This window comes from Nothobranchius furzeri, chromosome 16, assembly GCF_043380555.1.
Source record: "Nothobranchius furzeri strain GRZ-AD chromosome 16, NfurGRZ-RIMD1, whole genome shotgun sequence".
Taxonomy (NCBI): domain Eukaryota; kingdom Metazoa; phylum Chordata; class Actinopteri; order Cyprinodontiformes; family Nothobranchiidae; genus Nothobranchius; species Nothobranchius furzeri.
This window is the reverse complement of record NC_091756.1, coordinates 43187531-43200221: the sequence shown is the minus strand read 5'-3', so window position 1 is coordinate 43200221 and position 12691 is coordinate 43187531. Positions and strand designations below refer to the sequence as shown.

General features: G+C 41.4%; 1 protein-coding gene across 2 annotated transcripts in view; it reads right to left on the bottom strand.

The window, feature by feature from the left end:
• dock1 (dedicator of cytokinesis 1) overlaps positions 1-12691 on the bottom strand; it is a 297928-nt gene that overhangs the window by 55917 nt on the left and 229320 nt on the right. For both annotated transcript variants that reach the window (XM_054749267.2, XM_054749268.2), the window contains exon 30: positions 4706-4784. In XM_054749267.2, coding sequence (XP_054605242.1) covers positions 4706-4784 — 79 coding nt within the window. The remainder of the gene's footprint in view (positions 1-4705; positions 4785-12691) is intronic.

Below are 12691 nucleotides of genomic sequence, written 5' to 3'. Positions count from 1 at the left end.
TCGATCCCCCCTACGCGCATTCTGAGGAGGAGCCAGAGCCGGGATACCTGGGGATGGACTGTCCAATCTCTGGGGCAGAAGTTGCTGAGGTAGTCAAACTACACAGCGGCGGAGCCCCGGGGGTGGATAAGATTCGCCCTGGGTATCTCAAGGCTATGGATGTGGTAGGGCTGTCGTGGTTGACATGTCTCTGCAACATTGAGTGGTCATCGGGGGCCGTTCCTGTGGAGTGGCAGACCGGGGTGGTGGTCCCCATCTTTAAGAAGGGTGACCGAAGGTTGTGTTCCAACTATAGGGGGATCACACTCCTCAGCCTCCCTGGAAAGGTCTACTCCAAGGTACTGGAGAGGAGGGTCCGATCGATAGTTGAATCTCAGATTGAGGAGGAGCAATGTGGTTTTCGTCCTGGCCGTGGAACTGTGGATCAGCTCTATATACCCTTGCAAGGGTGATGGAGGGGGCATGGGAGTTTGCCCAACCAATCCACATGTGTTTTGTGGATTTGGAGAAGGCTTATGACCGTGTCCCCAGGGGCACCCTGTGAGGGACGCTCCAGGAGTATGGGGTGGGTGGCTTTCTGTTAAGGGCCATTCAGTCCCTTTACCAGAGGAGCGTGAGTTTGGTCCGCATAGCCGGTAGTAAGTCGGACCTGTTCCCAGTGAGGATTGGACTCCGCCAGGTCTGCCCTTTGTCACCGGTTCTGTTCATTACCTTTATGGACAGAATTTCTAGGCGTAGCCGTGGTGTGGAGTGTGTTGAGTTTGATGGCAGGAGAATCCCGTCTCTGCTTTTTGCGGATGATGTGGTCCTCCTAGCTTCATCCAGCTCTGACCTTCAGCTCTTGCTGGGTAGGTTCACAGCAGAGTGTGAAGCGGCTGGGATGAAGATCAGCACTTCCAAATCTGAGACTATGGTTCTCGACCGGGAAATGGTGGCTTGCATACTCCGGGTCAGGAGAGAGGTCCTACCTCAAGTGGAGGAGTTTAAGTATCTCGGGGTCTTGTTCACGAGAGAGGGTAGGAGGGATCGGGAGATCGATAGGCGGATTGGTTCAGCGAGCCGATCTGTCGTGGTGAAAAGGGAGGTGAGCCAGAAAGCCAGGATCTTGATTTACCAGTCGATCTACATCCCAATCCTCACCTATGGTCATGAGCTTTGGGTAATGACCGAAAGAACGAGATTGCAAATACAAGTGGCCAAAATGAGTTTCCTCCATAGGGTGGCCGGGCTCGAGGAGCTCGGACCTTCGGGAGGGACTCAGACTACAACTGCTGCTCCTCCGGATCAAAAGGAGTCAGTTGAGGTGCTTTGGGCATCTGGTCAGGATGCCTCCTGGACGCCTCCCTGGGGAGGTGTTTCGGGCATGTCCTGCCGGCAGTAGGCCCCCGGGTCGAACTAGGACACGTTGGAGAGGTTATATCTCCAATCTGGTCCGGGAACGCCTTGGGGTCCTGCCGGAGGAACTGGTGGAGGTGGCGGGGAGAGGACAGTCTGGAGCTCCCTAGTTGGCATGTTGCCCCCGCGGCCCGGACACGGATAAGCGGAGGAAGACGACGAGACGATGACGGAATTATTGGTTGTAATGATGAAAATATCCAGTTGAATTGATCATATAGGAGACACACACAGTGATATTTGAGAAGTGAAACAAAGGTTTCAGGATTTACAGAAAGTGTGCAATAATTGTTTTATCAGATTTTTAAAAAGGTATCGGCTCAATATTTAGTAGATCATCCTTTTGCAGAAATAACAGCCTCTAAATGCTTCCTATAGCTTCCAACGAGAGTCTGGATTCTAGCTGAAGGCATTCTGGACCATTCTTCTTTACTAAATATCTCTGGTTCATTCAGGTTTGTTGGCTTCTGAGCATGGACAGCTCTGTCCCACCACAGATTTTCAATAATATTCAGGTCTGGGGACTGAGATGGTCATTCCAGAACGTCCTACTTGTTCCTCTGCATGAATGCCTTAGTAGATGTTGAGTAGTGTTTAGGGTTGTTGTCTTTTTGAAAGATCCAGCCCCAGTGCAGTTTCAGTTTTGCCACTGATTCCTGGACATTGGTCTCCAAAATCTGCTGATATTGAGTGGAATCCATGCATCCCTCAGCTTTAACAACATTCCCAGTCCCTGCACTGGCCACACAGCCCCAAAGCATGATGGAACCACCACCGCATTTTACTGTAGGTAGCAGGTGTTTTTCTTGGAATGCGGTATTCTTTTCCCTCCATGCATAATGAACCTGGTTATGACCAAATAACTCAATTTTAGTTTAATCAGTCCACAGCACCTTATTCCAAAATGAAGCTGGCTTGTCCAAATGTGCGTCAGCATACCTCAAGCAGCTGTTTGTGCCTTGGGCAGAGAAAAGGCTTCCTCTGCATCACTCTCACATACAGCATCTCCTTGTGGAAAGTGTGCCAAGTAGCTGAAAGATGCACAAGGACTTCATCTGCAGTAAGATGATGATGTTGGTCTTTGGTGCTGGTCTGTGGGTAGACTCAGACTTATTTTGGTCTGCCACTTGGAGCCTTATCTTGATTCTTGAACTGTTCCTGTGGTCTTCTATTTCCTCAATATGTTAATCACTGTGGAAACATAAGCTGAAATCTCTGAGACAGCTTTCTGTGTCTTTCCTCTAAACCATGATGGTGAACAATCTTTGTTGAATCAATAAAATGACAACAGCGCCCAAATTTATGCACCTGCCTACAATTATTGCAAACTTTTTGTAAATCATATAAACTTTGTTTTACTACTCAAATATCACTGTGTGTGTGTCTCCCATATGATATATTTGACTGGATTTTGTTATTGTAACAATCAACAATTTACACAGGAAAATCATGAAGATTAACAAGGCTGCCCAAACTTTCGTACCTTAAAGAGGACATTGGTTTCTTGTACTACAATACTTGATTCTTTTTCACTTGAATTGAACTAATTTTTACTATTTAAGGAGAGAATTTTTAACTGAAAACTTTTATACAGTACAGGCCAAAGTTTGGACACACCTTCTCGTTCAATGTGTTTTCTTTATTTTCATAACCATGACCATTTACAAAGGGGTAAACAAATGCTAAACACCTCTGGGAACTCCTTCAAGAATGTTGGAAAACTATTTCAGGTGACTACTTCTTGAAGCTCATCAAGATAATGACAAGGGGTAGCTATTTTCAAGAAAATAGCATATAAAACATGTGTTCAGTTATTTCACCCTTTTTTGTTAAAGTGACAATGTGTAGTTTTTACCACTAATCTCTGAAAATATCCATCGAAATGTAGTTTTAAATTAATTAAGATACCCAGTTGATGAAAAATATCGGTGGTTTCATAACATATAACCATAAAAAAATGGTCTAAAACACATGGGAGCGAGTCAAAGTCTCTCGACAACGCCATATTGGATGCCATATTTCCTTCTACAGAATCCTGTGAGGACAAAATACCTTTACTGATTTGTAACAAACAGTTACAAAACTTTCACCGTCAAACTTTGTTGTTTTACACGTTTACTTCTTCACTACTTGCCAGTGATAGAAGGGAATCTGATGTTCTTGTTATTTTGCTGGAGGTTGTCCCAGGGATTTTTGACCCTAATGGCCATTTGTTGTCAAGGTCTTACTTGAACACAAAAGTAATGCTTGCTTGCAATGATTTAGGTATCAACTGCCGCCAATCGCCAGGGAAACTACACACTGTCACTTTAAGTACATAACTCGCCATGTGCTCATACACAGTTGTGATGCCTTCAGTGAGAATCTACCAATTCCCAATGGTTGGGAAAATAAAGAAAACACATTGAATGAGAAGATGTGTTCAAACTGTACTGTAGCTATTTTTTAACTATTAATTTTAAGAAAGAAAAATGTAAACTTTTTATTTTTAACTATTAAATGTTCAAAAATAATGTTTTTTTTTAAATCTCTGGAATGTTCTATAAATCTACAACAGCTAAGGGAAATAAAAGTTCCACTTCATTTAGTGAATAGCTGCCTTTATGGAAAACTCTGAAAAAATAAGATTAATGTCATGCAACAATAGGAATATCCAACATTTTTCCACATAAATTACACTAATTACATACTTTTTGGCATTTTCCTCAAAATCTGACCCCTCCTTTCAGTCCCAATTGTTAAAACCACAGTGGCACTGAAACACCCTCATATGTATTTACACTCAAAATACAGCTTTTAATAATGATTAGAGTCTTGAGTTTATGATTAATATTTTCTTATAAAATGCCAGAAGTATAAGAATAGTTCTATATGAGTCCATAATTCTGTGTTGAAAATGTATCCAACACCTCTAAACAATTACACAAATAAGCCACACCTCTTGTTTTTTCTTTCTGTCACAAAACTTCATAAAAACAGCTTTAAGTGCCGTTAGTCACACTAAAATACAGCTGAATTAATCATCCATAAAGGTTCTAAAAGCTCCCAGGATTTCTGTTGTTGACGATGTTGTTTCATCTTCAAGAAATTGCTCTATTCAAAAGAGAAAAGGTTAAAATATTCAACCCTGTGAATAAAACTGCTGGTCATTACGGAGTAATTGATGTTCTCTAGCTGCAGTTTGTCAAACCTTCAAATGTTAATGCAGCGTTGACTAACAGGACTTTATTTTAAGCTTTTGTGGTGCAGAGACAAGAGTAGTTTAAATAATTAAAAAACAAAAACAGGTGTAATTCTGTGCATTGCTTACCTGTAGCTCAAAGTTGGTTTGATCCAGAAATTTCTTGTTCAGCACTGATGCGTACTGGCTGATAGCCCGGAGGAAAACTCTAGAGACAAAAGAGAAAATGGAAAGGGATTTTGTGCTTTATCTGTTTTGTCTTTTATGTTTTTTTTTTTTTGTTTTCCCCTCAGGGACATTTTATTACAGTGAAAGTCAAGAAAGATTTAATATTATTTTGTCAAAAATAAAAATGACATTTAATAAAGGCAAAGTTCAAACTGATCCATCTTGAAACAAGTCTTGTCATTTTTTCCACATGAACTGACATTTCCCAAATTCACTGAAATTCTTTCCACAGCAAAAATATCAGCAGAAGTTTAAAAACTACTGATAGGAAATGTGCACAAAGGAAAAATAATAATAAAATAAAATGTTATATATATATATATATATATATATATATATATATATATATATATATATATATATATATATATAATCAAACTCAGCACAGTCGACTTAAATGGGCCATATCATGTAAAATTAACTTTTTGGAGCTTTTTAGCATCTGATATTGTTGTTTGAAAAATACCCCCAAACCAGTTTTTAGCTCCATTCATGTAATTTCCTGTTTCAACTGCAAATGTTGAGTTTTATTTTGAAATTCATGACAACAGACTGATGTTACATCTATATGTCACTCCATCTTCCGGCTCCTGACACCAGGCCCTGCTCCTGCCCTGGTTAGAGTGTATGGCTGGGACGCAGTTTTGCACAGGTTCACATCTTGGTTGCGAGGTGTGGTGTGAGGTGAGCAGAGTAAATCAACTAAAATGCAGTTAGGAAGTGACCTCATTCAAGGATCTTTAGAAACACGAAATTTTAGCAGAAAGTAATCAATAAAACTAAAATATAAAAACATAAAAACTGCTCCAGCTGGCTACATAAATTACTACCGACAGCAATGGGGGTCGAACCCACGTCAGTGTGGCAAAACAGAGTTGTCAAGCAGACATCTTATCCTCTGGACAATCAGCCACAGCAACTGACTTGCCTGAGACACCTGAGAGCATTTTGTCAGAGCGTGCATGGGCGGAGTTTTACTGAAACTAACGGCTTTATTTCCAGGTATAAATTCAAGCTGACGAAAGTAACTCAAATTTAACATAAATGACACCTCAATAGTGCCATTGGTAATATTTTATAATGTACTGTTCCTACCTTTGCTCTCAAAGGTTTAAATCAGCATGATATGGACTGAACCTTTAATCTGTGACTGGCCAGTCTGAAACGTAAAGATCTGACTTGTTGTAAATAATACTTTGGTCATTAAGTACCAATTCATGCAGAATTCAAAACATCAAGTTAATCAAAAATTGAGGATGTGTTCCAGTTACTTCCAGCAGTCTCGGTGTTTCGATATTCCTCTTTGGCAGACTTAGGAGCTAAGGACGACCAGAACAAGACGTGAGTCGAGAAGCTCTGAATGAACCTTGCAGGGATCGCTGACTGATAGGTTAATCCACTCTGATGCTGCAGAATTAAATCTTAATAACTTAAGTGGCATGAAATTATGATTGCCAGTCATAGATTCAGGCACCCTTAATTTAACTTCAGTTGCTGGAAGAACTTGTCAGACAATAGTGTGGGTATTATTAGTCTCTACGAATTAAACACCAGAAAGCTACTTTCCTCATACGAGGAAACAACATCACATCTAGCACCACACATTCAATAACTAGATGTACTTTATTTAAGGAGCCATTACCCAAGCTGTTGTCGTCTTTCTTAGTCCTTTGTAACGTCCAGCAATGGTCAGTTTTTAGGTACAGTTTGACCATTCAACATCTGGTCAAAAAGGAGACACGAGACTGCATGTGACCCCTTTAAATCAGCCTGCCTTCATCCCACCAGCTGGAGCTCAGAGCCTGCAGCTCTGAACACAGATAACGAAATGTCAACAATAATGTTCTCTCCTCAAGATCCAATCTTTCAGGATTCTTCATGCTTCCATATAAGGAACACTCGCAGCCTGGATTAGTTGCTAAATCAAAGAATGATTTTCTAAATCAGATATGAACTTCTACAACTTATAAGCTAGATAATCATTAAATAAATGTTTGTTTGTTGTTACCTATAATAATTATAATATAATGAAATGTTTCATTAATCTGTGCTCAATGATTGAAATGTGAAATGAATGTTATGTTATGATTACAGTGACTGAAATATGTTTCAGCATGTTTACATGACAAGGTCATCACCATTTGCACTCACACAAGGACAAAGTTAAGTTAAACTCATGACAAATAGATAGTCCTTTACCCAGATCAGAGCATCCGGTATCAAAGAATGCTTGTTTCTGAGATTCTTGGCAATATTCCTCAAACTTGTCAACCTCTGGTTGGCTACATAAATCATAACATGAGAACATTAAAACCAGATTACTCTGGTGATTCCTCAGTTCTAGAGAAAGCTTCAGACTGGCCATCTGAAGCAAAACCCTCTTTAACCATGTAGCTTTTGGCACGTCATCAAAAACTTTTTGGCACCTGCATAGCTGATACAGCAAACAGTTCCTGCAGAACGAGCTGATAATGTTCCGACTCCTTAAAGAGTCCCAGACGCGCGGTTCCATCCATCTGTCGTGACCCGAGACATCCCTGGACTGAAGAGTCGGTGCCACGGTATCCTACAGCCCTTTGGTGCCGAGGTCATCCGACCTCTCTGACCATCGGATCCACCAAGAGGGTCTCCGAAACGGGTGAAGCAGACACACAGATAGCGTCGGATGTGCTTTTGATTATAATCAACTTCATAGCTTAACGCAAACCAAATTGTTTTACATCCAGAACTCAGTTTTCCTAGATACGGAAGTTCTGACTAACATCGCATTCACACATAGGTTTCATACATCACATTTAGTTCCATCCATTACCGTAAATGCTTAGCTAACTTGTCATGTTTTAATTGTTGGTAAAATAAATTCTTACTTTTATAAACCTCTTTTCTGAATCAAAACGAAGTGTGTACACTCCCTTGATAAAGCAAGAACCCTAGAATCTTCTGATAAACACAGAAAAAACCAAGCAGGGTTGATATTCTGTATTTCAATAGAGTGTCACAGCTTGTTGGTCATAAGTAGAGGTAATACATCTATTGAGCTCTTAAAGCAATCCATTTACCAAACCCTACACCTTCATTAAATTGACAAGAGCATTTTCCAAACGGCTAAAATCAATAAACAAACACAACTGATTGTCTGAATTAGTAAATAAAGCTGCATCAGAATGTGATGAGAGATGCTAGGAGGACAATGGATATGCCACTTGAGGAGATTAGATCAAGGTCTCATGAGGATGAAATACTTGAATAAGCAGTGCTGGGAGGTGAGAAGACATCTACCACACAAGCAGGGAGGTTTACATCCTCATGCAGCTAAATCTTCACTGCTCAATATGGGAATTGGCTGTTTCACATAAATCATCTTTAACTTTCAGTTTCAGCTGGGTGACAGCTGAACGGAAGTTTAACGGAAGTTCAGGATTTAAATGCTGTGAATATAGGTCGGGGTTTTCCCGCTGCCCCACACATCTGACCTTGAACAGGAACAACATCTCTGTTACCACAGAAATGCTGTGGGACCTGAGTATTTTCAGCCCATACAATATTAATGTCCCACATATATCTCCATCACTGACTAAATTCTATCTGAGGGTGATGTGCAATTCACATTCAGTGTGACCTTAATCATTAGCTGGAAAGGTTAACTGTCATTGAACACCTTTGGATATTCCATTAGAACTCCATTTCTCCAGCTCTCTGGCCTCCTAGAAGCCTGCACCATCTTAGAAGCCCTCAGAAAGCCTATTACCAGTGTCCTGCCTGCAACAGCTCCGGCTCCCCCTCAGCACACCTCACTCAATTTTCTGCAGCTGTGAACATGACAACAATGCAGATATGCTTAATGCTAAAATGCATTTCCTTCTACTTTGCCAACTACCCAGAAACAAATGAGAGCTTAATGTGTGGAGCTAAATGCTGACCAATATTGTTTTTATATGTGTGCCCCCTTTGACACGCGTTATTGGATAGTTGAAGAAGAGATAGAGGAAGGAGGAACGTCTGGTTAGCGACATGGTGTTGAAGCATCTGTTACATTTCGGGTTCTACAACCATAGACTGTTGAGACTTGAAAATTATTAAAAAAATTTGAAACCCGTTTGCCATAAGGTATCTGGTGAGTATGTAAATGATTAATTTGTTTGTTAGCAAAAATTGCGTGAACTACAGGACAGATTATGATGAAACTTTCAGAAAGTTAACAGCAGATGTGCCTCTACAATTCTTTTCAGTTTATTTATATAGCGAGTTAGTGACAAACCACGACAGGAGTCTTCTGAAGGCACTTGTGAACATTCCCATTGAAGAAGAAGAAGAAAATATCATTTCTATAACGCCTCTCAAGATAAAAATCACGAGGCGCTTCACAAAAACAAAAAATGTAAAAATATAAAAAAGAATTTAGAAAATGGTTAAAACATATTTAAAATGAGCAAAAAACAGACAATTGTGATTTAAAAAAAAAGTTAAGAAAGAGAGAGAGTGAATAGGAAAGAGCGAAATCAGTGGATCCCGAGGAAAGTGGAATAGGTGGGTTCAGTTCTTCATGCCAATTTGTTTCAAGTTTCCTATATAAGATACCCAGTAGATCGCATTGAGTCGCTGACTTGTTGTGTCAGCAATCCTCATACTGAACAAGCACCCAGGGACAGTGGAGAGGAAAACTCCCTTTTAACTGGAAGAAAGCTCCAGAGGATCCTGGCTATAAGTAGCCATCCGCCATGACTCACTGGGATCGAGAAGAAAGGGCAGACACACACACGCACGCACGCACGCACGCACGCACACACACACGCACACACACACACACACACACACACACACACACACACACACACATAAAACTACAACTGATACACTTGTGAAATTAGGTCAATTAAAGATGGCCGCCACAGCCAAGTGACCTTAGAAAACACAAAAATGGCAAACCCATTTTTTGATATTGTTATATTAGCTGAGGGCCTCCTCAACAAGCACTACACCTTACCAAATCTTTGCCTAAAGCATTAGCACTGATTATTGGAGTCAACCCTACTTTTCTACTGACAAAACATAAACAACAGTTTTTGATGAAATGGCTCAAAAAGGCTGAGTTTGAAGTGTAAGTACAGGTCCTTCTCAAAAAATTAGCATATTGTGATAAAGGTCATTATTGTCTGTAATGTACTGATAAACATTAGACTTTCATATATATTAGATTCATTACACACAACTGAAGTAGTTCAAGCCTTTTATTGTTTCCAATATTGATGATTTTGGCATACAGCTCACGAAAACCCAAAATTCCTATCTCAGAAAATTAGCATATTTCATATGACCAATAACAGAAAAGTGTTTTTAATACAAAAAAAAGTCAGCCTTCAAATAATTATGTTCAGTTATGTACTCAATACTTGGCCAGGAATCCGTCTGTAGAAATGACTGCTTCAATCAGCGTGGCATGGAGGCAATCAGCCTGTGGCACTGCTGAGGTGTTATGGAGGCCCAGGATGCTTCGATAGCGGCCTTAAGCTCATCCAGAGTGTTGGGTCTTGCGTCTCTCAACTTTCTCTTCACAATATCCCACAGATTCTCTATGGGGTTCAGGTCAGGAGAGTTGGCAGGCCAGTTGAGCACAGTAATACCATGGTCAGCAAACCATTTACCACTGGTTTTGGCACTGTGAGCAGGCGCCAGGTTGTGCTGAAAAATGAAATCTTCATCTCCATAAAGCTTTTCAGCAGATGGAAGCATGAAGTACTCCAAAATCTCCTGATAGCTAGCTGCATTGACCCTGCCCTTGATAAAACACAGTGGACCAACACCAGCAGCTGACATGGCACCCCAGACCATCACTGACTGTGGGTACTTGACACTGGACTTCAGGCATTTTGGCATTTCCCTCTGCCCAGTCTTCCTCCAGACCCTGGCACCTTGATTTCCGAATGACATGCAAAATTTGCGTTCATCCGAAAAGACCTGGGGAATGCGGCATGGTGAACACGGTGGCTCTGGATGTTTCTACGCCAGACTCAGTCCACTGCTTCCGCAGGTGCCCCAAGGTCTGGAATCGGTCCTTCTCCTCTTCTCGCTGTGCAGCGTTTTCTGCCACACTTTTTCCTTCCCACAGACTTCCCACTGAGGTGCCTTGATACAGCACTCTGGGAACAGCCTATTCGTTCAGAAATTTCTTTCTGTCTTACCCTCTTGCTTGAGGGTGTCAATGATGGCAAACACAACTGATTGTCTGAATTAAACTCTCCACATCTTCAGCTCGCTGTCCACCTCACATGCAAGCTGACAGTGACAACAGTCAGGTCGGCAGTCTTACCCATGATTGCGGTTTTGAGTAATGAACCAGGCTGGGAGTTTTTAAAAGCCTCAGGAATCTTTTGCAGGTGTTTAGAGTTAATTAGTTGATTCAGATGATTAGGTTAATAGCTCGTTTAGAGAACCATTTCATGATATGCTAAGTTTTTGAGATAGGAATTTTGGGTTTTCATGAGCTGTATGTCAAAATCATCAATATTAGAAACAATAAAAGGCAACTTCAGTTGTGTGTAATGAATCTAATATATATGAAAGTCTAATGTTTATCAGTCCATTACAGACAATAATGAACTTTATCAAAATATGCTAATTTTTTGAGAAGGACCTGTATAGTAGTAGCCTTTATTGCAGACTCACGGTCCAAAAAATACACTGCTCACAAAAATTAAAGGAACACTTTAAAAAAAAACACATTAGATACATCAGAGCTTAATATGAAGTTGGATATCTATACAAATAACGACAGGGCAATGTCTTAGGAGCAAAAGGATGCCACATCTTTTAATGGAAATAAAAGTTATCAGCCTACAGAGAGCTCAATTGTGTAGACACCCTAAAATCGGAGTGAAATGAAGATGTGGTAGGCTAGTCCATTATTTCAAAAACTTAATTTCTGCAAATCAAATTGCTTTTCAGTATCTTGTTTGGCCCCCACGAGCTTGTGTGCATGCTTGACAATGTCGGGGCATGCTCCTAATGAGACAACGGATGGTGTCTTGTGGCATTTCCTCCCAGATTTGTGTGAGGGCATCCCTGAGCTCTTGTACAGTCTGAGGAGCAACCTGGCACCGCCTAATGGACCGAAACATAATGTCCCACAGATGTTCTATTGGGTTTATGTCAGGGGATCATGAAGGCCATTCGATTGTTTCAATTCCTTCATCCTCCAGGTACTGCCTGCATACTCTTGCCACATGTCGTGCATTAGGAGAAAACCAGGACCTACTGCATCAGCGTAGGGCCTGACAAAGGGTTCAAGGATTTCATCTCAATACCTTATGGCAGTCAGAGCACCATTTCCTATGCAGTAGAGGTCTGTGTGTCCCTCCATGGATATGCCTCCTCAGACCATCACTGACCCACCACCAAACCTGTCATGTTGAACGACGTTGCAGGCAGCATAACATTCTCCTGTCTTCTCCAGACTCTTTCACATCTATCACGGGTGCTCAGGGTGAACCTGCTCTCGTCTGTGAAAAGTACAGGGTGCCAGTGGTGGACTTGCCAATCCTGGTGTTCTTGAGCAAATGCCAGTCGAGCTCTACGGTGCTGGGCAGTGAGCAGAGGGCCCACTACAGGACGTCGGGCCTTCAGGCCATCTTCATGAAGTCTGTTCCTGATCGTTTGGGTAGAGACATTCACACCAGTGGCCCTCTGGAGGTCATTCTGTAGGGCACGAGCAGTGCTCAGCCTGTTCCACCTTGCACAAAGGAGCAGGTATCAGTCCTGCTGATGGATTGAGGACCTTCTACAGCCCTGTCCAGCTCTCCGAGAATAACCGCCAGTCTCCTGAAATCTCCTCCATGTTCTGGAAATTGTGCTGGGAGACACATTAAACCTTCTTGCTGCAGCATGTGTGGA